This window comes from Onychomys torridus, chromosome 6 (assembly GCF_903995425.1).
Source record: "Onychomys torridus chromosome 6, mOncTor1.1, whole genome shotgun sequence".
In the NCBI taxonomy this organism is placed as follows: Eukaryota; Metazoa; Chordata; class Mammalia; order Rodentia; family Cricetidae; genus Onychomys; species Onychomys torridus.
The window spans coordinates 66,613,591-66,640,055 of NC_050448.1; the positions used below are offsets into that span (position 1 = coordinate 66,613,591).

The 26,465-nt window shown below is 48.7% G+C and overlaps 1 protein-coding gene across 1 annotated transcript in view; it reads left to right on the plus strand.

Moving 5' to 3' along the window:
- Positions 1 to 26,465, plus strand: part of Kcnn3 (potassium calcium-activated channel subfamily N member 3) — a 140,379-nt gene that overhangs the window by 108,169 nt on the left and 5,745 nt on the right. Inside the window, exons 4-6 of the mRNA XM_036189931.1 lie at positions 10,017 to 10,158; positions 16,669 to 16,779; positions 25,826 to 25,953. Of these exons, the coding sequence (XP_036045824.1) occupies positions 10,017 to 10,158; positions 16,669 to 16,779; positions 25,826 to 25,953 (381 nt within the window). The remainder of the gene's footprint in view (positions 1 to 10,016; positions 10,159 to 16,668; positions 16,780 to 25,825; positions 25,954 to 26,465) is intronic.

The window sequence follows — 26,465 nt, forward strand, 5'->3', positions numbered from 1 at the left end:
GTCCCGTGGGTGTGGAGGGGAGTCCTTAGGCACTTGGAAGGACTGGCTTTCGCTCTGAAGGGCCCAGGAATGTCTGCCATGGATGCCTTGGATAGGCCATTCCCTGCTGCATGGAAACCACAGTCCACGCTGTGGCTGTGGCTGTGCCAGCAGAAGCAGAGGCCTGTAGCCAGCACCTCATGCTCCACATGAGAGGACAAGGCTGTCCCCAAACGGGAAGACGAGTGTTCACACACTGATGGCTCTCTGAGGCGACGCTGACAGGACCTGATGGAGCAGGGGAGGTGGAGAAGCAGCCACCACCCAGAAGTCCGAGAGACCTGGCAGATGACAAAGCTCTGAGAAGCCAGGCTTTCCCAAACAGCAGTGCCTCGTGCCTACTCTCCCTCCGTGCCCTGGGCTGCTGTCCTTGCCAGGAGGACAGAGCCCCAGGTGGGAGGCTCTCTTCCAGAGGTAGTCACATGCCTCTCTCTGTGACATGCACAGAGGCTGATAGCTCTTGCACATTCTGGTGAGAGAGGCAGGGCTGGATTAGACCTGATTCCCTCAAGACAGGACAGGGACAGGGTTCTTTTCAAGGTCACCAAGCCATTAGGGGATGAAGGACAGTCTTGGGGTTTTCCTCCAGTTCTGCCAAAGCAAATCCTGCCCAAAAGACTGTCATGACGGAACAGCTGACAGTGGATAGTTAGCTCTGTGTCAAACACTGTTCTCATTCATGGAAAAGGAACTCTGGGAGCTGCTGTCCCCTTTTACCAGGAAACTGGGGACAGTGTACTGCATGGACCATGGGGAAGGACCAAGAATTTGTGGCCTGGTCCCAGAGCCTGTGTTTCACATTGACGCGGAACAGGCTGGGGCCTCCCAGCAGCAGAGCCAGAGCAACAGCTGGATAGTGAGGGTTCTGGGTGGTGTGGGCCAGAGCAACAGCTGGATAGTGAGGATGCTATCTGGTGTGGGAGTCAGGGGAAGAGCTCCAGCCACCAGGAGAGTTGGAGCTGGGTCTCCTAGGGTCAGTTAGAGGGACCAATGGAGACAAGGGCAGACATGGCGGGATTGAGAGGTGTGTGCACAAGGCAAGCTTAGGACACCGAGGAAGCCAGAGGAAAAGGCCTAGAAAGTGTGCTGGAAGAGGGAAAGGAGGAGAGCGAGCTGCTGAAGATGCCAAGGAGAACCATCTGAGGAGAGCATGCGGTGGGGTCCAAGGCCACCACTGATCCAGATGCACGCTGTTGAGTTCTTCACTGGAGATCTGAGCAGGAAGACCCCACCCAGCTCTGTGCAGTGTCTGATGGAGAATCTGAGCGTGGAGTACAAGTTGAGGGCAGTCATCCTTCTGGAGAGAGTTCCGCACAAGGCCTGGCTTGATTCTTGCAACATTCCAGGAAACAAACCAACCCCAGACAAATGGCTGGAGCCACCACATCCCTCAGATCCATATGGAAAGACTCTCCTGGGGAGAGTCTGCTTTCCACAAGTGTCCACGCTCCTTTGGAGACAAAGGACAAATCTGTATTCTCTTCACTTGGGCGTCGTTCCCATCACCCTGTTCTGGAACAGGTCACAGCCAGTGTCAAGAAGCCGTGTTCTTATGAATTGTGAAAGACAAGCCCAAGCTCGAGGAATTTGGCAGACACTTTGACAAAAGCCAATCTGCCGAAGACAGCGGCTGGAGTCACTCTAGCGTGCTCCACTGGGTGACTGGAGCTTACATTGCATTTGGGATGACACAGGAGCAGCCATATTCAAGCCACAGACGTTTAGTGAGCACCTACTACCTGATAGGTCTGGAGGTGGTACCCAGAAAGGGCTACAAAGAGAACTGTTATGTAACTGTAGGGTTAATAGGCCAATGGAATAGTATGAGGAACTCAGAAATAGAATTACTTCCGCGTGGGGGAAGTACTGAAAGTCAGGGGGGAGGAAAACCAGTTTCAGATGAACTGCAGAGTCTCATAATCTCAGGGAGGGAGGGAGGGGTTTCCTAAACATCACACAAAACACCAAGGGTAATGAAAATGGAAAAATGCAACTTCAGTGATGCCCCAAACCTCCATTCAAGATACCCGAGTGCCAGCGAGGGCCAGCAAGGTGGCTCTGCAGGTCCATGTGCTTGTCACCAAGCCTGATGATCTGAGTTCCCTCTCTGTGACCCGTGTGCTAAAAGGAGAGAATCTTTTCCCACAGGTTTTCCTCTGACCTCTAGATGCAGGCCGTGACATGAGCCCCCTAATAAGACAAATAAACATATGATTGTGATCTGCATGGGTCAGGAATTCCAAGGCATCTTCAGTGGGTACCTTTCGCTCAAGATGTCTCATGAAGTTAGGACCTTTCTCTCTTCCAGTGTCTAGGCCTCCAAGGTCATTCCTGTGCTTGGTGGCACAGAGTGAACCCTCACCGCGGGAAGGGGGAGATGGGGGACTTTCCATTGGCTTGCTTCAAGACACAGGCAGTGACTTCTCTCAGGAAGAGCAAGCCAGAGGGACTAGGTGGGAGATCACCAAGACAGAAACCACAGCCCCCGACAGTCTAACTTCTGACGAGAACTACCATGGCTTCCGCTATGCTGTATGCATTAGAAGTGAATTACTAGATGAACCCACACTCAAAAGACAGTATTGCAAAGCTATGTGACTACCTCGGGGTGGGAATGGATGACTAGCAGCCATTTCAGAAGCTACAGAGCACACTGAGACGAAGTCCACTGTGAGGAAAAGGAGCCAGGGAGAAACACAGAGTCCAGGATAATGATCACTAGTGGGAAGTGGTGACCGGGTTGTGGGAACACACCGGTGGGTGTGGTGGTTGGGGTTGGATGGCCCTTCCTGGGCGTTTATTTTCTTGGTACTTTCTGTGTGTTTTGTACACATATTTGTGTATTGTGTATGGGTTGCTTTTCTTATCCCTGCATCAAAAATGCCCAGCTAAAGGCAGCTTAAGGAAGCTTTATTCTGGCTCACCCCTTGGGAATGTAGTCCACTATGGCCAAGAAAGCATAGCAATAAGGTCATGAGACTGCCGGCCACATTGTGTCCACAGGCAGGATGCAGAGACGTGAACTGCTGGCGTTCAGTTCACCTCCTCCCATTTCCCATCTAGGACCCCAGCCCATGAGGTAGTGCTCTCCTGTTCAGGATGGTCTTATAAATTAAACCTCTGGAAACACATACTGGCAGACCCACGCTGAGGTGGTTCCTGGCTGATTCTAAACCCTGTTAAGTTGATGTGGACAGTAAGCATCTTACTTCATAACAATTGTTACATGTGGTTTTCTTCACCTTGAGGTTTTTGTTGTTGTTTACTTGCTTTTGAGACCAGAGCTCTATCCCAGACTGACCTTGAACTTGCTAAGTTAAGAAGCTGCCCTCTTGATCCTCCTGCTCCAACTCCAAGGGCTGGCATCTGCAGATGTGTACCACAATCCAGGTATGTCAGTGCTGGGTATCAAGGCCAGGGCTTTATGTGTGCTAGGTGTCTTAGTTACTGTTCTATCAATACAGAGAGACACCATGACTAAGGAAACTTATAAAAGAAACCATTGAATCGATGGCTTGCTTACAGTTTCAGAAGGCTAGTCTATGCCCATCAAGGCAGGGAGGGTAGCAGCAGGTAGGTAGCATGGCACTGTACACTAGCAGAGAGCTGATATCTTAACTGGAAACTGGGGACAGAGAGAATGACTGGACCTGCAGTGGGCTTTTGAAACCTCAAAGTCCACCTCCAGGAGTACACCTCCTCCAATGAGGCCACACCTTCTAATCCTTCCCAAAACAGTTCCACCAACTGAGAACCAAGCTTTCAAATGGGGTCCACTCTCACCGAAACCACCGTAATAGGCAAGCTCTATCACTGAGCTACAGCCCCAGATCTTTGCATTGCTTTTATATTTGATATGTATGTCTGCAAAACCTTGTATCATTTACTTATTTATCTGCTTGCTTACTTATTTTAGTTCTTTTGGTTTGTTTTGTTTTGATTTGTTTGAGATAACAGGCTGATTTCTGAACTCACTACAATCCTTCTGCCTCAGATCTTGGGTCCTGGTTGCAGGCATGTACCTCAGACCTGGCTTTCCGCAGAACCTCTACAGTCTGTGGTCCTGCAGTGTTTGCTGTGTATTCCTAGCTCTCCCCACTTAGCCATTTCTGGAGGCATCTGACCTCCATGGCTCTGCTGATGGACTTAGCGTTTTCCTCCAGGTCCCTAAAGCCATGCTTGGACTGTGCACTTTTGGTTTTAAGCTTTGTCTGTTCACTTCCAAAATAGAAGGTGAACATCTAGCTCCTTACATTCCCCTCAGCTCTTCCTGTCCCTGGTCCTTTTACAATAACTCTCTTATTTTCGTTAAACCGGAAATCATTGTTTATATCACTTAGTTAAGACTAAATTGACTCTATTCATAATTGGATCCTATAGTAAAATTTTATCATTTTCCTTTTTCTGTGGAAGTTTTCATTTTCTCTAATTGCTAATTATCATTTTTCTTCATTTGCTTACGGTTCTGTGTACTCATCACTAGCTAAATTGCAAACCTTGCCATTTGTTTGAACCTCTTTTTGGGAAGTTCAGGTTTCTCAGCCTTTAAAAGTTATCTTCCTGAGACTGGCCCCAGAGCCTCCCACCTTTGGACCCGTCTCCCCAGTTGCATCATGGTGTCCTGGGCTTTCGTCTTCTGTGAGTCAGCCTTCTCTAGCCCTGCTCTTCTTTCTCCTTGCCTTGGAGAACCCAACCCCACTGTGCTAATTAATTTTATGTCAGCTTGACACAAGCTAAAGCCATCCGAGAGGAGGGAGCCTTAATTTAAAAAATACCTCCATAAGATCTGGCTGTAGGGCATTTTCTTAGTGATCAATGGGGGAGGGCTCAGCCCACCATCCCTGGGCTGGTGGTCCTGGGTTCAATAAGAAATCAAGCTGAGCAAGCCATGAGGAGCAAGCTAGTTAGCAGCACCCCTCCATGGTGTCTGCATCAGCCCCTGCCTCCAGGTTCCTGCTCTGCTTGAGTTCCTGCTCTTGATAATGAATAGAGATGTGGATCTGTGAGTGAAATTAACCCTTTCCTCCCCAAGTTGCTTTTGGTCATAGTGTTTCATCACAGCAATAGCAACCCTACCTAAGACACCCACTATGGCCTCCTGGGGAAAACAAACATTCTAGAGCCTTGTGAATGGGAAGATGCCCTCCACTCTCTCTTTCAGACTCAACTAATGCTTTGGTGATGTCTTTGATACTTTTCTCCTGCAGTGATAAGGCACCATGAACCAGGCAACCTATAGAAGAAAGAGTTTATTGGGGCTTACAGTTTCAGTGGATCCACGACCATCAGAGTGGAGAGCATGGCAGGCAGGCAGACCTGGCACTAGAGCAGTAGCTGAGAGCTCACATCTTGAGACACAATCTCAGGGCAGAGAGAGCTAACTGGAAATGAGCCTTTTGAAACCTTAAACCCCAACTCCAGTGACACACCTTCAACAAGGCCACACCTCCTGTCTTAGTTAGGGTCACTATTGCTGTGATGAAGCACCATGACCAAAGCAACTGGGTAGAGAAAGGGTTTATCTGGCTCACACTTCCATATCACAGTTCATCATCCAAGGACGTCAGGACAGGAACTCAAACAGGGCAGGAACCTGGAGGCAGAGCTGATGCCTAGGCCATGGAAGGGTGCTGCTTACTGGCTTGCTTCCCATGGCTTGCTCAGTCTGCTTTCTTATAGAACACAGGACTACCAGTTTAGGGACGGCACCACCCATCATGGGCTGGGTCTTCCCCCATTGATCATTAATTAAGAAAATGCCCCATAGGCTTGCCTATAGCCTGATCCCATGGTAGGGATCCCTTTTGAGTCTCTCTCCTCTCTAAGGACTCCAGCTTGTGTCATGTTGACATAAAACCATCCAGGACACCTCTTAATCCTTCCCAAACAGTTCCACCAACTGGGGACCATGCATTTAAGTGGGGTCATTCTCGTTCTGAGCATCACAGGTGGTTTTGGAATTCTGGTATCTCTTGACCAAGATTCTGGTTTGGAAATTATTTTCCTTTCAATTGGCTTTTGGATTTTTTTTTTTAACTTTATGTGTACAAATGTTTTGGCTGCATGTACGTCTATGCACCATGGGATACCTGTGGAAGCCAGAAGAGGGCATTGGATCCCCTGGAACTGGGGTTACAGATGACTGTAAGCCACCATATGGGTGCTGGGAACTGAACCTGGGTCCTCTGCAAGAGCAACAAATGCTCCTAACCACTGAACCACCTCTCCAGCCCCATTTTCCTTGAGAATTTTGACAGATTTATCTGGCCTTCTAACTTCCAGTGTTTCTGGGGAAAAGTCAAAAGTCGTTACAATTTGTGTTTGTGTTTGTCTTTCTTCTCCTCCCTCCGGTCACAGAACCCTGCAGGATCCTTCCTTCTTCACGGCATTGGGAACTTGCACAGCAATGTGCCTTGCTGTGGCCGATCGTTGTACTGGGGCCTTGGTGAAGCTCAGCTCTCTGTGCTGGGGAATTTTTTGGATGATTTCTTCAGTGATTACCTCCTTTCCTCACCAGTGCTTTGTTTCTGAAACTATTCTCTGGATCAGTAGACAGATTCACCAATTTCCTCATACTTTATCCTCATTTCATTCTTGGAGTTTTCTGTCATTTGGGAGACCTGCTCAGTTTCTCTTCCTGCTCTATTCAATTGGCTTTTCCTGGAAGAGCAACCCCCCCCCTTTTTAATTGAAAATAGATTCTTCTCTCATATAATACATCCTGACCAGTTTTCTTGCCTCATAGGTACAAGGTCTTACTTTATCTCCCTGGCAATGTTCCCTCCCCACCCCACCCCTCACCAGCCCTGCCCAAGAGTTCTCCTCTGTGAATGATCTGTTGATCCTGACTCCTTTTCTTTTTATTTAAGTGGCTAATTTCATCTGTCTCTGTGTGTTAGAGGCCTTCTTCCTTCAGGTACATGGAGGTTCCTGCTTGCTTGCTTATTTTTAAAAGTAAGGAACTACAAACTTAGGTGTAAGAGATTTTTGGAGCAAAGGTAGGCATGTATGTTTAATGAGACATCTCTCCAGCCATATTTTTCCTATCTCTTACTTATTTTGTAATATTAAATAGAAAAAAAAAGAAAGAAAACCATGGTTCACCCTGATGGGAAAAAATTATCAATTATAATAATTACTGTTGAGTTCAAAGAAAAATTTCATCCTCAGCCCTTAAAGAAAAACATAAAACTACTTCCTCCCCAAAATGCTCTATTGCAAAAAATAGCATGAGATTAGTACGTGGATGTGTGGCATGTGTAAACCATAAAACTGTGAATAGGCTTGGAGCGGCTCTTCCCTCCCACAGTCCTGAATCACCAGCTGATTGCTGGAGCATCACTTCCTGCTTGGTGAATTGCACGTGGGTCTTATCTCCATCACAGTGCTTACGCCCCACAGCAGAGCAGACGGGGCCAGCAGCAGGGCCCAATAGATGTTGGCTCCTCCCATAGCCCTCCTCACCCCTGAAAGAGGAGGGGCAGCCATTGGGCAACTAGTGAATGAGTGGTTTTCCCAGGATCTGTTTCTCTTTTCCTCAGCACACAGCAAAGGTATATATATATATATATATATATATATATATATATATATATATATATATATATATATATATATATATATATATATATATATATACTGAATGAAAAAGAAACCTACAAGAGTATTTTTAGAAACCATAGAGAAAAAAAAAAAGCAGTTACATCCTTTTAAATGTTTTGGGTTTTTGAGAAAAAGTCTCTGTATCTAGCCCTGGCTATCCTGCGCATCACTATGTAGACCAGGCTGGCCTCCAACTCACAGAGATGCTCCTGCCTCTGCATTCCAAGTGCTGAGATTAAAGGTGTGTCCCTTGGCTTGTCTGGTATGCAATTCCCTTTTAATGTCTAACCTCTGTACCCCAGAATTCATGCATGTATAAATTAGATGATTCGATGCTGAGGGCGGCTAACAGCTCAAGGACACTAGTGTCAGCTGCAGATTTCCCAGAAAAGGACTGAGGAGCGCCGCAGGCATCGTGAAGCAATACTGTACACGTTACTGTGCATGCCACACACTACTCTTGGTCACCTGGTTGGCATCCAAGGCTCCCCATTGCCTCTCGGGGTACACCTGCAAACACACTTCCCTGCCTGGGCCCTGACCTCTGTAGGCTTTTGGGCCTCCCACTTGATGTTCAGATGGCAAGGGTCTTGTGTCTCTGATGCTTCTGTTCCAGTGTCAGCCTAGACTTCAAGACAGTCCCGTGACTGTCTTGATACATCCATTGGGGCTCTTTCCTCTGATGTCATAACTCCTGCTCTCTCTGTTCCTGCCTTTGCCTGTACACCCAGTTACTGCTAATATGTGGTGAGCACTTACTCTGGGCTATGTACTTGCACTGTGTTGCTGCTGCCTGTGGGTTATTTAAGTCTTCCCACTAGCAGATAAGGAAACTGAGTCACAGAGGGTTTTAAGTTACTTGTCCACAGCCATGGAGCTGCACAGTGCAGCTGGTCCTGTGAATGACCCTTGGAGAAAGGCTGTTCCTCCTCACCATCTCCCCTGTCCCCTGCTTGCTAAGTTTGAGGCTCTTTTCCCAGGCCTGTCAGGAGAACTGCAGCTCTGCCCTGCTGTGTCTCACTCTGCCATGTTACTGTCACAGAGCACCACGGGCTGGGTCATTTAGGAAGAAGAGAAGGCTAGCTGCAATGCTTTGGGAAGCTGGGAAGTCCACTGTCAAGGTGACAACAGATCTAGTGTCTGGGGATGCACCCTGGTGCCACGTTGTCCTCCAGAGGGAAGGAGGATGAGTCCTCACAGCAGAAGGCACAGGACCAAACCAAGAAGACAGATGTCTAAAACCTTTTTTTAAGCCAGGTGAAGTGTCACGGACCTGTAACCCTATCACTTGGGAGATGGAGGAGGAAGATCAGGAGTTCAAGGCTAGCCTGAACTATGTACTATGTAGCTCATGAGACTGTCAAATGAATGAATGAATGAATATCTCCATCCATTCATGAGGAAGGAGTCTTCCCAGAAATATTTGCATTTTAGGAGGGAACAAATTTGAACAATAGCACACACCTTCAAGCTAGGTGTGGTGGTTCGTGCCTTTAATCCCAGTACTCCATAGGCAGAGGCAGGTGGATCTGAGTTCAAGGTCAGTCTGATCTACACAGCAAGCTCTAGGAGAGCCAGGGCAACATAGTGAGACCCTGACCAAAAAAAGAAAGAAAAAAGGCATCTGGAGGTGGAGGGGTCTTACCCACTCACTTACAGAGCTCCCTGCAAATGTCTGTATCTTCCCCAAAGCAGAACTCCTGGGCTGAGTTCCCTGGAGAAAAGCAAGGCAATATGGGTGGAATGGTCTCCAAGCAGAGAACATATTATGATATTTCCAGCTGTGTCCTGCCACAAATATTTATCCAGGTCAGAAAGGAGGCTGTGCTTCTGTGAACCTGCCAGAGCCCCTGCCCATGGAGTCAGCTTCAAGACAGGCCCAGACCACAATGGCCTCCCTCTAGACACACAGGAGATGCCAGTCTTGGTACTCATCAACTGTCTTAGAGAAAGTGTGTGTGTGTGTGTGTGTGTGTGTGTGTGTGTGTGTGTGTGTGTGTGTTTGTAATCTATTCTGACCAAGAGCCTGTGGTCTCGGATTCATCATATCCACATGCATTTAGAAGGTCGATTTAGAAGGAAAATTTAAATTTTATTCCCATGTGATTTCATCCTAAGTTTTCCTACCAACAGTGAAAGGAAGTCTACAGAGCATTGCAAATCATGACAACATAGTGCCTTTGGGACTCAGCTGCTGCAGGCAGGCCCTGGCTGGGCCCAGACGCAGGACCTTCAGGAGCCTAAAGGGCAATGCCACACTGTCACTAATGCACCTTCCTCAGCAGATACCTCATCTCCTCCGCCTCTTTGTCGTCTCCCACAGCCTCTGCTCCCAGTAGTGGTTTCACAGACTAACTCCTGTCTTCCCTTGGCAGGTACCACGACCAGCAGGATGTAACTAGTAACTTTCTGGGTGCCATGTGGCTCATCTCCATCACGTTCCTTTCCATTGGTTATGGGGACATGGTGCCCCACACATACTGTGGGAAAGGTGTCTGTCTTCTCACTGGCATCATGGTGAGTACGCTGCCCGTGGCCCCGCCCTCCAGGTGTTGCAGGAGCGCAGAAGGGCCCATCTGGGGAGAGGAGGGGTGCTAGTCACTAGGACTGGATGTCTGTCCCCTGCACATCAAAAGGCCAGTGTGGACTGTGCAAACCCAGTGTTCAGAGCCCACCCCCAATTGCGCTGGGATTGGTTGCTGCTCTGACCCTCTGCTCACTACCAGGGAACACTGGGCTTGTAATTTACCATGCTCCTTCCTGTGTCCCAGGTTCCGGAGACCTCGGTACTAGGTTTGATCAAGTTTAGCTGGAGCTCAGAAATAGAACATTGAGCCAGTCTGAGGGGACCTGTGTCCTGGATGGGTTTGGTGCTGGTTTGAGTCCTGGGTTTGCCCCCACAGCTCTGGGCCAACTCCTACTTCCCCAGGCTTTGTCTTCCACACTTGCACGTTGGAGCGTGCTCTGAGAGCCAAATGCTTTCCAGTATGGGGTCTGATAAGGCCAGCACCGAGGTCCATATCTTCCCACCCTCGGCCAAATGTCTTAGGATCCAAGGAGCTCTGGGACACACGTGTCCCTGTCGTTTTACTGAGGTTGTGTGCACATAGGAGGGATGTGGTGTGCAAGTCAGATGCAGGATCTGAGTTTCCACTCTCCCCTCACGGTGGCCTCTGGGCCAGCTGTCATCTGTGAAGCTTGCACTTGCCTGGGTAAAGTGAAGCTGGACACCAGACTGCCCTCCTCACTGGCTCGTGGACCACTGGGGTAAACAATGAGAGCTGTACCCAGGCTACCCCCACTTTTGAAGCAGCTGGGGTTGGGGGATCCTATGGGGGTGGGACAGGCAGTGTCCCCCTTTGATGCCCTGCACTGAGTCTTAGAACCAATGCCAGACTTCCTTCTCTCAGCCCAGGTGAGGTCCTCTTCTCAGAAGAGGAGTGACCCCAAAGAGAGAGCACACAGCTAGGCCTGGGGACATTGAGGCTGGCGCTGGAGGGATGGAGCTGATAGGATGCTTGAGGCCTGCTGCTAGGTCCCTGTGGACTGGCCCTCAGCTTTCCCCTCACTGTCCTGCTCTGCAGCCTACGCTGTTGCCATGACACCCTCCTTTCAGGGCTCATTCGCCTCAGTCCCTTTCTTGCTGCTCCCAGGAAGCAGGGCAACTCTTCCTGTGGGGCAGTGGCCTGTGTCTGCAGAAGAGAAGGTTCCAGCTAACCCCATCAAGGGAGGGGAGATTGTCCCTCTTTGCTCAGCATGGTGGCCATCAGAGCTGATGTTGGTGGGCAGGAGCCAGCTGGCCACTAGAAGAGCTCAGGGCAGTGGACGGCTGGCCACAGCCTCCTGTCCTTTCCAATTCGTGTGCAGGGCAGGCTCGTGTGAGCAGGCAGTCGGTAGTGAGAGAGGCACAGCGCCAGGCTGGGATAAATCGTGGTAAGTGTGAGGCTTTAGAACAAACACCTCCCATTGTTCAGTAGGAGTCTGCCTGGCAGAGCTCCAGCTGTCACCAGGAAACCAGGCAGAGTCTTCCTACCAGAGAGGAGCCAAACGCCACCTGAAGGCTGCAGCTTGCCTTCTGAGACTCCCAGAGTGGGCTTCGGCCCCACCCCAGCGCTCGGCAGGCAGGGTGCTCAGAGCCTCGCTGCCAAGAGGTGGACAGGCCTCTGTTATTTTTAAATACTAGCCATTCTCCCTCTCAGCATGGAGCTGTGCCCCATCCAAGAAGCTGCCCAGGCCCACTGTTTCCCTGGCTCCCTGGCTTCACATCTCCTGGCTTCTGCTCTAAAGCGTGGTAAAAGCACAGAAAGCCCTAGCCCAAGACACGGCTTCTCTAGCCTAGACAGTGGGTCTTCCTCGGCCTCCCCACCTTCCAGCACCATTGGTGGCTGCGTGGGCCCACAGTGTTCCTCGTGGATTGCAGTGGGATCCGGCTGGGAAGGGCCAGCAGGTGAGGGCCCCCACATTGCTTCCTATATTACAGTCCCAGCACAGCCTTCCCTGGGAGTGCGTTGCATAAAGCCGGGCTCCAGGAATATGAGCCCTTTCTTCACAAAGGCTCCAGCATGAGACCGTCCTCTGTTCTTTGTGTCTTCACTCGCATTAAATGCTCCTCACTCTGGAGCCTGGTGCCTTTTTTTCTATTCAACGTGACTCTCCAGCTGAGTCATTCCTTTCTTGGGGCTCACATTGCTAAGGCTACCCCCCCTCCCCAATGATGTATATCTCCTGATTATTATTCCAAGGGCCTTGACTAAAGGTAGGGCTTCCTGTTTGGTTACCATGGACACCACCAAGGCCAAGGCAAGGGCTGCACAGGAAGAGAAGGGAAGGATTTCGTGTGCCTGCTGCAAATGGCCTTAATCATTGTTTTCCTTTGGCAATCCAGCAACTGCATAATTATCTACCATTAGGCAGGGCATATAACTGTCTGGACAACTTGACACTGTTGGCATAGGCCCGGAGCACTTGAGAGTTCACGCATTAACACAAATCTACCTTGAGCTGCAGCATCTTCCCATGAGGAATTTTTCAGGATACTTTACAGTGCTGTTAATATTCAGCACCCAGAAGGGACAGGAAGCTCTGGGCTCTGCTTCTGCGGGTATCTGGGAGAACCTTGGGACCCCCAGAGACTCTGCAGTTGTAACTTCGTGTCCGTGACTCGGCTCCTCAGTCCTGCATGCACTCTGCCACCCTGATGTGGGTTGTGGACCAGTGGGCCTTGCAGCTGTCCAGCGGGACAGTGAGCTTTCCCCAGCAGTGTCCTGCGAGATGCCTCTTGAGCTGATGACTTTGGGAGCAGCGCAGGGAGGGGTCAGCACGATGTCTGCTTAGTGTCCCATTGCCGTGTGGCTCTCCTCAAACACCTTGGTGTCAAAGCTGTTAATGGTAGTTTGGCTCTTCTGTGGGATCCGTTGCAGCAACCAAGCCGACCGTAAACGCTCCAGGCTGCCCGCTTCCATTTGTCATTTTCATTTATGTCTTATTTCCTTTTATGCCTCTTCAGTTAAGAACACCTCATACTTTCCCCCTTGGGATACTTGTTTTTCCAACGTCTAAGATTTTCCAGCTGGGGAGGCCTGGTGCAGAGCAGTTGGGGTCCAGATTTGGGTCCAAATCTGCCAATGGCTTAGACATGTTTATCCCTCAAGCTACCCTTTCTCTGATCAGTCTGAGTCTTTTGCTTACCTGGGTACCTTGGGGAAGTCTGGCCTTGTTGAAGGTGGGTCCTCTCCCCCTCCGTGGGAACAGGACTTGGATAGAACGAACCGAGGATTCCGGTTGATGGCAGCAGATTCGGGTCTTGGCATCTGCAGGCGAGAGGCTGAGTCACAGACTTGCTCCTCATTCTGATCCCACGGAAGTCACTACAGCAGCTGACAGCTTTCTCATTCCATCCCACCCTTTCCTCACACGCCCCTCTGCCCTGCTCTGTCCACCAGCATCCCTGAGATTCTGCACCAGGACGGCATGAACTCTCACACTAGAGTTAACCAGGTTCTTGGTGGTTCACCTGTTACACCAAGCTGCACCATGGCCAAATCTCGCTAACACTCCCAGGTGATGAAAGCAAGCCTGGGATAACTCTCGGAAGCAAGAAGTTTCCACGGGAACACAAAGTAGTGAAGCTCAAACCCATAGGGACAAACAGGGCTGGGCACTGGGGAAAGCGGGGGCTCGTGGCACTTCTTTGGTGGCCTCTAAAGAATTCAGACTGGGCCCTCTGGCAGGCTTTTTGTTCTCTTTTTTCTCACCCTCGTCAACTCTTTCTTTCTTTCTTTCTTTCTTTCTTTCTTCCTTCCTTCCTTCCTTCCTTCCTTCCTTTCTTTCTTTCTTTCTTTCTTTCTTTCTTTCTTTCTTTCTCTTTCTCCTTTTCTGTTTTCTGATTAGTGCTGACTAGAATGTGGCCAAACTTTCTCCCCCATCTCATTCCTGCTCTCTCTCCCCTCTCCCGTTCTCTCCTCCTCACTCACATCCTGGAAAGGACTAGCAGCCTGGGGCTTAGCACTCCGCACACCATTTTCTGAGGGTTGTTGATATTGATCCCACGTTCACAACATTGCCTCTAATAGACATGAATAGCTCCAGCATTATCACTCATGATCTCCCTAGTCATATCCACACAATGAATTATCTAAAAGAAATCAGAGCATGCAGGCCAGCAAGATGGCACATCGGCCAGAGCATACTTCCAAGCCTGATAACCTGAGTTCAAACCCCAGGACCCACAGCTAGAAGGAAAGAACTGGCTTTCTCGGCTTGTTCTCTGGCCTCCACATGTGCACTATGGCACACACACACACACACACATATATATACACGTATGCACACAAAGAATTACATTTGATAATTTTTTTATTAAAATGGTGCGTTTGCACTGAAGTTGGAGTGCTGTTAAGAAGGCAGCACCCTCTGGAGAAGCAGCTATAAGCTGAAAGAAATTGAGCACTGGGATTTAGTCCACTTTGCTGTGTCCATACCAAAAATAAAATGTGTCTTTCTCATGTAAGATGAGTAGTTCCTTAGTTTAAGCATGGCGCTTCCTGTTAACAGTCCTCTGGAGTCAACCAGCTAGGCTGTGGGCCAGGGCGGGAGCTACAGGACTCCTGTCTAGACCCCAGCAATTGGGCCATGACCAATTGTTTTGATGATGTTTCCAAGATCCATGTAGCAAAAGGGGAACTCGCTCTTCAGATGTCACACCCCAGCTTTCCCTGGGTGATTTAAGTGGAATTATTTCTGAGCCCAGGGGAACCTGGGAAGAACCCTCTCCCTCTGATGTTCCATTTTTAATGCTAGGACACATTCTTCTTTTTGAATGTTCCATACAAAGGAGAGGGTTGATGTTGGCTTTGCTTGAGAGGAGAAGGAGCATGCATCTCCCTCCAGGACAGTGTCTTTTAAGCTATTTTTGCTTTTGGCAGCCTGGCTAAATTGATTACAGCTATAGACCAGGCTGTCCAATTGCCTGTATCCTCTGAAAATTGGGCACAGAGTCTCCAGCCGGTCACAGATGCCAAGAAAACACAGCTATCCCCAAACAAATTGGGAAAATGAGTCAGAAAGAAAAGTTCACAGACTGGGCGCTGTGCTAGGACTGGGTGGCCGAATGGACAGTATCACTCAGCTGTGGTAATGGGACCCTTGTGGAGAGCTAGGAGAAAACACTGTCACTGTCCACAGCAGCATCTCACATAGGACAGCTGGTCTTCATCAGTGAGGGGGAGAAGGGCAAGTGTTGTAGGAAATGTGTTTGTCCCAACTCTGCTGTTGATTGTAGTGTCTCTGAGAAATGTTCTCATTTCTGACACATATTATAAAACCTATTAAGCCCAAAGCATTGCTAGTGGATTCCTTCATCCCCAACACCTCAGACTGCTAGCCTTGGCTCTCTGCTTTACTTTGTGGCAGGGGAGACTCACTGGTAGCATTTGTAAGCCTGACACCTCTTTCCATAGGTGATGGTCAGGTATCCATGTTCAGGAGAGGGCAGTGGTCCGTGAGGAGAATCCAGGGATGGTTTCCACTGGCCAACAGAGAACCAGGCAAAGGGATTCTGTCTCCCTCCCTCAGGATTCACAGGCCACCAGGCCACACAGAGAAAAGTGTTTTTGACAGAGACAGTCAAGTGCTAAAGGACAAGGCAGGAAAAGTTGTCCTGCTCTTCTGTGGCTCAGCTCAGGCCTGCCCCTTGGCTCCTCCTCTGCTGTGCTCTCCTGTGGGTGTCGGGAGGTGGAGGTAGGGGTAGGTGGGAGCTCCCTGAGCAGACTAGGAACTTTATTCTGCAGAGGCTGAGGGTGCTCTTCTGGATCATTTAAATCCTGGCTGCAGGCGGTGGCATAGTCAGCACCTTTAAAGTCCCTGCATGTTGGTGAATGCGTGAGGCTCCTCCTGAAAGCCGGTTCCTGGTGCTGAGTCACAGCCTCGAGCCTCAAGGAGAAAGACCCACACATGCGGCAGGCACTACAGTCAGTGCCCATCCAAGTGTCCCCTTTGGGAGGCCGTGTGCATCCTTGGGGAGGATGCATTGCCTCTCCATCCGGCTAGTCTCAGGACTTCCTCATCTGCCCGGTGTGGCCGGCACACTGCAGTCCACACGGGGTTTCTTTCTCCCTGCTGGGCTGGAGCTGGTGTGAGCTCAGGACAGCATCAGACAGACAGACAGGCTTCTATGTGCTGGACCCTCTGTCACCTGCTGCACCGCACAGGAGCCTGACTGCCCATGGGTTTAATTCCCTAAAGACTCATCCTAGCCATACAGTGCTGAGCATCGGCCAGCTCTGTGAAGAATCATCCCCACATGTCAGGGTCCCAAGACAAGAAGCTTTGCGGACCCCTTCTTGGGTGGGGATATCAGGGCACAAGCAGCTTTGGACAGGCTTTTTGGCATGTCTTGACCAGTGAGAGACCTGGAGTCTTATACCATTCCCCCAAAATGCCCACACTGAGCATGGGCACCCTGAGTCTCGTGTTTTGCCTCCTAACTGTGTGTTTTCTCTCCTGGGGCCCTCCGATATTCTCCGGCAGGGCGCAGGCTGCACTGCTCTTGTCGTAGCTGTGGTTGCCAGAAAGCTCGAACTCACCAAGGCTGAGAAACATGTACACAACTTCATGATGGACACGCAGCTCACCAAGCGGGTAAGATGCCTTGTGCCCATACCTTCATGTGGGTTCACAGCTGAAGTGGGAGCTGGTCAGAAAGAGATCAGTGTTCCTGAGCGAAAGAGATTAACAGTGTTCCTCTAAGTGCAGTTAGGGGAGCCTCAGCTCAGGCATTCGGCTCCTACTCGACGAGGGAATCCCATCAAACCAGGTGAGCTCACCATTAAGTCACCACATGCTTCAAGCAACCAAATAATTTTCCTGATAATTAGATCAATAGCACAGAGTGACAGCAGTGCCCTCCCTGCCTGATGGGGTCAAATCCATTGCCCAGTGTGATGTGATGTTTTTGTCTCTGCTCAAATATGTTCATGATTCTCATTAAGAAGGGCAGTAGAAAGTCTTAAAATTATGCTGGAGAAGTATCTAAATCCAATCCCTTTTAAAAAGCCATTTAAAGAGATTGTTCAGTTGAGCCCACGTTCCCAAATATTGTTGCTCATCAAAATGGCATCATCCAGCTGGGCTTTGGGGCTTTGGGATAATGGCTCTCACTTGCACCCTTATGACCATGGCTTAGGAAGGAGAAAAGCTGAAAATGCAGGAAGCGGGTGATTACCTGCTGTTCAGACCCCCCACTGGGCTGCCAGAGAAAAGGAAGCCCATTTAAGCCAGGCGCAGTGATCCCAGAACACACGAGGCTGAGGCAGGAGGGCTGTTGCAAGTTTGAAGCCAGCCTGGGCCACCTGGCAAACCCTGCTTTAAAACAAAATAAAAAACAAGCAAGAATTAATAAGGCTCCTCTGGGACAGAAAAAGAATAAGGCTTCCAGGACAACAACAGACCCAAGAAACTAGACAGGAGCTGTTTCTTTAACAACAGCTTTCTTGCAACCTTGAAGCAAATGGTAGCCTGAAGGATAGCCAGGTATGTGACCTCGTGAAAGACTTTTCTTCTCAAGATGAATAACCAGGACCCCATGCCCTACACAGGCCTTAGGCCCCAGGGAAGCACTTCAAGGGGGTATGAATCCACCAGCAACCCCACAGTCTTAGTTGAGGATTTGAATGCTAGAGAAATTCTTCTGTGATTAACTTTCAAAGGCGTAAAAAATGTGTTAGAAATAAAGACAAGCAGGAAGACAGAACAAAAGGAGACCCGAGAAGGAGCGGGTGGGCCCTCGGGGAAACCAGTGCAGAGTGTGTGGTTGCCAAGGTCTCTCAGCTTCTCAGCAGAATTATTTACAGCGTTTGATTGTTGGGTCTTTGATGGGGGGCAGGGGTTCTTTCAAGAGCTGCAGCAGATATGAACCTATACCAGCAAATCTTCCCATATCATGAGCATACAGACCACAAGTAGCATCATGGCCCCGAGCCACCAGCCAGACAAAGGAAAACATGGAGCTGCAACGTGACAGTATGTGGCACTGTCACCCTGCAGCGCTCACATCAAATGCTGTGAGGACCCTCGTCTTGAGCCCCCTTTTCAAGTGTGCCACAGACATGCTCAGCACCCAGGGGAAGCTAGGGGTATGAACTGCCCACATGCAAATGTCACCCCGAGTCAACTCAGTTTTCTGCTTTGAAGCCCCACAAGCGAGAGGAGAGGGCTTTTGCCTCCCGGCTCTTCCCAGAGGTTGTTTGCCAAGAACAGAAATATTAACATTCTCTGGTTCACTCTGGCGGCTTTTTAAAGCGGAGACTGTACTTAGTGTTTTCATGCTATTCCTTTGTCCTTGCCGTTTTTCACCCGGTAAATCAGACACTGGGGATAAAGAGAAGGGAAGTCAGCTCTCTCATGGGCCAGGAAAATAAGCACATTCCCTGCACTCTAATTGTAGAAGGAGACGAGGTTGTGGTTGCTAATTTCAATCTTTCAAAAATAATTCACTAAAATCCTCTTCAAGTCCACTTACTTTTGAAGGAATAGGGCTGAAAATCAAATCCAAGGATATTTATTGTTCATCTGTGAGTGCAAGGTGCCTTCTTAATTGAATAACATCTCTCTTTTCTCAGAACACTTAAATCCGCTGAAATGTCCCTTTAATATCTTATATCTTCTCCCAGAGAAATAAACACAAAATGGATGATTCTTACAGAGGGAGACTTTCGAAGCTGGCAGTCCTGAGACTTTATAGAGGTCCTTCTGCATGACCTTGACTGAACCAAAGCTGCCCCTGACCTCTGACCATTAGGGAAGCCCTAGAGGGTCCTGCCCTGTCCTTTGCCCTTTCAGTGACTCATGGGGCCAATGAGATGCAAAGACTGATCCCAAGACTCCAGTGAATTCACAGAGAAAGACCCAGTGCAGGAGCCACCGGGGCCTGTGGCCATTCAGTAGTGGACAATTGGTAGGCTTACCTGATAAAAGCAACCCCTTGCAAGAGTATGCAATATTAATCCCTCAAACATCAAAGCAGAAAGAAAACATGAATCAAAGCCTGTGAATCAGAAAATGCGAGTCATTCTGCTGTTAATTTATCTAGCCTGTCTAACTTCAGCCCAGCCTCTCCGGGTAGCACCAGGCTGTTGGTATTTGGTTACAAGTCAATGGGTAGACTAACAGAGATGAGAAACATCATGTTGAGAGACAGCCAGCCAGCCTGGCTCCAGAGCTTGATTGGAGGTGTCCATTAGAACCAGATCTGGTTCTGGTAGCATGAAGGATGGACTCACTTCTGGCTTTCCCAAACCCAGACATGTCTCCTTCCCAAACATGTCTCCTTCCACCTGAATTAGTTGTCAACCTTGGTGGCAGCGTCACTTCTGTATTTAGTGGGATTGGATCTTCCCACACTGACTTTTCAGTCACTGCTGCTGTTAATCTATAATTATAACATATTGCCAACCCCTGGGTTTACTCAATAACATCTAAGGAAGTGACGCACAGTAACACCGTGCATGGATGGGAGATGGCCAAGTGCCCCACTGACTCCCCACTCAGACCTGTGGTAGGTTCTCTAGTCAATTTGACAAGTGTGTGACTCTGGCTTGGGGTGACCTCCTTCTCCTTGCAGAGGGTTACCCCCCCTCACCCCATAGTCTCATCAAACTATATTTCCCATGAAATCAGTGAGTAAAGCAAAAACCAGCAACCGTGATCTACTTCCGGCTCCTGACTCTTCAGGGCTGCTAACAAACATTGCTGTCCCTCCAGTGTCCAGGCCCAAAGACAGTGCAAGTTCTGACTGGTCTGCTTGCGGCCCACAGGGCCCCACCCATGTGCCTTGGCTGTTCACACATGATGATCCCTCCAACGCTCCTCTTGCCCATCCGTAAAGCACACTCTTCCTAGTTCTGATTATCCTGCGTTCACTCGCCAGTCTCCCCCAAAGTACAGTCGTCCTGCACTTGGCTTCCCCTTGGATCCCTTTAGACCTAACTTCACCCTGAACGTATCACGACCACTCTCAAAAACCTTGGGCAGACCTGGAACCTGCTGAACAGTCCTAAATAAAACTTGAACTCTGAGAAAATGTCAAAGGCAGGGAGAAAAATGTTTCCAGCAGGCTTATTTAAAGACTTGCTCTTAGCAGGGGTGTTTTATAGGGAAACATAATGGCAGTTGCTGTTCTGCAGACATGGAAGACTGGCTAAGGAACTCTAGATGGATGGCCCACAGCTGCTCTGGCTCATGAGTAGGTCCCCAGAACAAGCCTTTCTCTATAGAGTTCATTAGGTAATCAATCATGCCATTACCAGGAATGCTAATTCTCCCAGGTGAGGATTGCAAATGGTATTCCCACAAAGGCTGCGACCCAGAGAGACTAGGCATGGTGTTTCCTATGGACAATAGTAGAGAAGCAGTGTACTGGAACAGGAGAGACTCCGGGGATGAGCTGGTCCAAACCAGATGTGAACACTCAGGTCCAGAGAGGGACAAGGGGGTGATGCCCAGCATGCGCAGCTAGTCACGCCTGTCTAGGATCTAGTTAGTCTGCTGGAATCAGCAGCCCTCCACTCACCACCCAACGTGGTCAGTTCCTTGAGCTTTGCATGGTGGCTAGGGTCCCAGCCAGACCTCCTAGGGAGAAGAACCAGTTTAACTCCACATTAGCTGAGTGTCATATAATATCACCGTGAATGATCTGCCATTTATCATGAGTCGCTTCAGGTAGAACTCAAACTCCAGCACCGAACCACAGAATACATCTTCTCTCCCCATTCCAAATTCCTACCAAAAGTAGGGGCGGAGTCCTTTCCAGGTGAGGCAGGGAGTATGGAACATGATGGAGGAAAAGACAGGAGGCATAAGCAGAGTGGTGAGAGAGGGTAGTCTCAGGAAGTCAGCAAGAAGTCAGTGGAGGAAGATGAGGAGAGAGGGGGCTGGCAGGTTGAAGGGGGCAGCCTCCCGCTCCAGTTCTGGTTCTAATGGACACCTCCAATCAAGCTCTGGAGACAGGCTGGCTTGCAGTCTCTCAACATGATGTCTCTCATCTCTGTTAGTCTGGGTCCACCCATGGACTCATTGAGATAGTGAAGCCACAGCTGCCGGGCTGACCTGGAGTCCCCCTTTGCCCTCTCTAACCAAGAGGAACACTGCTCCCTGGGTAAGGCTCCTGGTAGCATAGCTAGGGACCCACCTAGCTATGGTGGTGATTCACCTAGCTAGGGTGAATTACTCGGTTGGCTTCCTGTGGCCACTGAGGGCGTGAGTACCCAAGGAAGGAGCTCTTTTCATCCCCCTTGTATCCCTGGCCACTCTCCCTGCTACCCACAGCCCTTCTGTGATACCTTGTAGCAGTTACACCGGCAGAGAGGTGGCCAGAGCAGCCAGTAACTGGGATGCTGTGGCCCAGAGTGCAAAGACATGTATCCTCTTGTATGTTTTCTTTTCTTGGGGGCTGGGGCCATGAGAAGAAGCTGACACATATTGGAAAAGTAATATCAATAGGCCTATGGGATGGCTCAGTGGAAAAAGGCACTTGCCGCCAAGCCCGTTGACCTAAGTTTGATCCCTGGAACCCCATGGTAGAAGGAAAGAGCTGACTCCCAAAAGTTATCCTCTGACCTCTCTACATGTACACAGTGGTGTGTAGGTGGAGTTTTCCTGTTCTTCAACCACTCTCAAATAAACACATTGAGGTGTATATTAATTACAAATGTTCGGTCAATAGCTCAGGCTTATTGCTAACTAGTTCTTACATTTTAAGTTAACCCATATTCCTTATTTACACCTTTATTAGCATGGCATGTTCATCTTCTACTCCCTCGGCATCTGGCTGGCACTCCAGACTCTACCCTTCTTCCTCCCAGCATTTTCAATTTGGCTTTCCCACCTAACTTTTCCTGCCTATCCTGTTCAGCTATTCTTTATTAAACCAATCACACAGTGATTCACAAAGTGTAGAGAAGGTGCCTACACCACCCCCAAAATAAACAGATAAATGTAGTGGAAGATACAAGAAAACTAAGGGACTGTGCATCAGAACCCACCATGGCCAGGCTTTATGCTGAATGTTCTATGTGTGTTCTCCTTTAATCAACACGGGAGTCCATCTTGCAGATGAGTACCGCTTACAAGACTCCAGCTCTGAGTCACGCTTTAGTTTTCTTTAAAGCACATAGTATCTAATACTGTATTTCTACCTGCATACTTCCTCACCCAAAGATTATAAATTCCATGACAGCAAGAATACTATTGGCTTGCCGGGAGTGGTAGTGCGTGTCTGTAATCCCAAGAAGCTGTGTGTGGCAGAAGGATTTTAAGTCAGAAGTCAGTCTGGGGATAACAGTGAGTTCAAGGTTGGTCTAAGCTACATCATCAGACCCAGCCATTTGTTTATAAGAGAATGGTATTGATTTGTTGATCTTTATGCTCTCACTTTCTAGAACAGTGTCTGGCTTATCATAGGTACACATTAATATTCATTAATTGTCCTTTAAATGGGTGGAGAAAATAAATCTCAGAGAGTTCAGCAATAGATTTAAGGTGAAGCTAACAACCCACCCACTTACCGCATTTATGGAGGTTAATATGTGAAATAATGTAGATGTTAGTGTTCTCAAAGGCTGGCACAATGCTCGGTAAGAGTTAACTCAGTTATCTGGGAGATCTTTGTAGGACCTGTTCCTTCCCCAGGCCCACTAAGGTGAAGAGTCCTTCCTAGCCAGGTATTGTGGTATATTCCTTTAATCCCAGCACTCGGAAAGCAGAATCGGGTGGATCTCTGTAGGCCAGCTTGGTCTACATAGCAAGTTCCAAGCTTTCCGGAGCTGTTTAGTGAGACCCTGTCTCAAAACAAAACAAGTTCTTCCTGTAGTATATAGACCCTAATCAGAGTGGAGACAGTAATGTGGGAGACAGAGAGCTTATCTTAGATAGAGACTCAGTGAGCACAGTCAGCCTGCATGCTTATGGGTCTGGGAGCTGGAGAGCTGGCCGTTCTCGCACAAAAGATCCTTACCTAGCCCTCTTCAACGACATCGACTCCACCTATCAGAGCTAACCTTGAACCGTCCTCGCCAGTTCACTGCTTCCCTCTCAAGCCCTGACCCTCCCAACCCTGCATCCTGGGAACATCTTTTAGGTTTGGTACCCTTGTTCATCAGGAGAGCTCAGAGGGTACCTAAGTCTTCATCAGGGAAAGGTGTCTCCACTCTGGAGGCTGAAAGAGCAAGTGTCTTCTCAACCATGCTCAGAGCCGGGGGCCAGGTGAAATGGAGGGAGGCTGATGCAGGAGAGCCAAGTGCGGTTAAAGCCTATTGCCTTTTCTCTTGCAGATATTGATCTACTTAGCTTTGTGCCAGGCTGTTTGCTAGCAATTAATTTCAGTCAGAGCAAGGGCTTGCGTTTAACGTTACTTTCCCGAATGCTCAGGGGCCTCCCTCTCAAACCCATAAAGATGATGTGATGCTTTTCTGCCATTTGGCCAAACTGTGACTTCAGGATCTTTCATTTAGGCTAGAGTTTAAGGCAAGAGTTGAAGTCTGTGTTCTGTCATGTTGCTGAACTGGGGCCAGAATGACTTTAAAAAGCAAGACAAAAACCAAACTAACATCCTTCCCGATTCCTTGATCCTGGGAAAGAGGAAATGGTTCTGTTTGAATTCAGATGAAGTCCAGACCTGCCTCCCTTCAGACCCTACAAGAATCATATGCACCTCTTGGACCTGACTCTTGATTAATCTCGGCCGTTAGCTCTCTGTGTGAGTCTGGTCTTTTACTCCAGCTCTGAAGCTCTTGCCTTCTATTTTAAGTGGGGAGCTTGAGTTGTGTAATAATAACTAATATCTGTCTGACACTTCAAGATTTGCATAGTGCTCAAATCCACATTGACTGTTTGCCATTGGTAAGCTGATGGGCTGAGGCGTGTGTGTGTGTGTGTGTGTGTGTGTGTGTGTGTGTTAGGCCAAGATGTCTTCCCCTCACCTTATAATTATAGATAATAAAAAGCATTTGTTCCTAAACTGTACAGGGCCTACAGGCTTTCCCATCGCAAATGTTTGTTGGCAGGACACAGAGGCTGTTGGCAAAGGCTTGTCCATTTTGTTATTCTGTGACTCTATGAGCATTCCTAAGAAGGGACTGAGAACTAGGGCCCGGCCCATCCTTGTAAAGGCTTGGGCAGGCTTTTCACCCCCTACTTACCTTTAAGGCTTTTCTTGGAGGCTGCGCACCCATGGAAACTGGAAAGATCCCACAGCAAATTGCCCATCCCTTTAAAGGACAGCGGCAGCATCTTCTCTGCCAGGAGAAAGCCCTCCCTTCCCACCACCTCCTGAGCCAACCAGAGCCAAGGCCATAGCCCATCATCTGCTTGCCCTCCTTGCTAGCCAGACACTGGCCATCTCCAGCCTCAACTCACCACCTGCTCACTGTCAAACAAGACAGTGCCAGAGGTGGCCAAGGAAGCATTTAAAACCATTTTCACAGTAGATTTTTTTTTTAACTGAACAACAACCAAAAAAGCAATATTTATGTCACTTAGACATTCCTGAGAAGACTTAGATGTTCTTTTAAAAACATCATGTCAGCGCCAATGAAGAATATAACCCATCCTTAGTAATAGATTTTTGAAACACACACACATTATCAGCCTGCTAAGCAATGTTTCCTAGGCCTTCCCACACGTCTCAGCATGTTAGCTATGCCCCATCTGTTGGCGTGTCGGTCTGAAGAAGCTGGTCTATACTCTCTGATTTTATTAAAATCCTATCTGGCGAGTCATCTGATCTTTTCTACACTGGTCTCCTCACTTCCGGGCCCTGGGCCTGTGGTCCTGTGCCAGTGTGCATGGCTGGCAGAAACGGAGAAGGTTAATAAAAACTAGGTTCAGCTTGCACTTAATAGGAGAATCTTCTCTTGTTCTTACCACTAAGTGCTGAAGATGTCTGTGTTTGGATTGAAACCTTGTCCCCTGCCATCTGGATGCCATTGATATGTCTCAGCTCAGTCGTGAGCTGGATGATATCAGCGGTTTCCATGTCAACAGATGACAGAGTTGTATGTGGAACTGTGTGACTGTGGTGCCCTGGGAAGCCAGTCTCAGGGAAACGGCTGTACTCCCACACCTAAGTATCTTCCCTGATTCTCTGACATCCCTGGGATGATTTCAGTTTTGTGCCAATTACATTTACATGGGTAATTGCAGCACATAAAATTTGGCCATTTAGGAAAGGAACAATGGCCTTGTTGGTACCTAGTGTTGCAGTTTGTAGGAAAGACATTTCCTCAAAGACACCTTTTAAAATCTCTGCTTGGTTGGGAGCCTGTGACTCTCAAGTGAAGTGTGGCAACCTGAATGTGAGGGCATCCATGGCATGTATTTACTGATCCAAACTGTACCCCAGACTTCAAGGCCTTGCTAAGAAGCCTGTCTAAATATAGCCTCAGCAACGGCGGCCGAGAGGCGGCGATGAAGCCATTAAGAAGGGGAAGAAATGCCTCTCACCTCCAAGCTCCAGTCTACTGCGTCCGATCCAAGATTAATAAGATACGTGTTTTAATCCTCTCTTCTCAGTTTCATTCTCTTGCTAAAGAAAATAGATCTTTGAGGAAGCATCTTCTCAGGAGGTAATGGGAGCAAGGAAAACACTGTGAACTAGGACTCCACCTGACCGCGCTTCTTTCTTTTCCCTTAGATCAAGAATGCCGCCGCCAATGTCCTCCGGGAAACGTGGTTAATCTATAAACACACAAAGCTGCTAAAGAAGATTGACCACGCCAAAGTCAGGAAACACCAGAGGAAGTTCCTCCAAGCTATCCACCAGTGAGTACCAGAGCAGTGTGCGGTGTAGCCAAACTGAATTCAGGATACCCCCAGCTCGGCTGCAACTTCTCAAACCAGGGAGGCATGCAAGAAATCCACTCTGTTCTGCTCAAAAACACCCAGTCCAGGCTCTCCTTTCACTCACTGCTCCTGTGAGACAGTAGTCAGGCTACTGTGGAAGGTAAAGCTCAGAGCAAGAACCTAAAGGCTCTCATGCTACCCAGACATACAGATACACATATGCATAGACACACACATGGACACACACACGCGTATTCACAGACACACATATGCACAGTAACACATGGACACACACACATGCACAGACACAGAGACACATTATAGACACATATACACATAGACATATACACATATGCACAGGAAAACACATACATACAGACCCGCATGCCTTCACATATGTGCATGTTCAGACACACAAACGCTGCAACTCACTGGTTCCTTTTGTAATAGAGGAATAAGTTTTGTAAAATATAGAGAGGTGGGTATGGTGG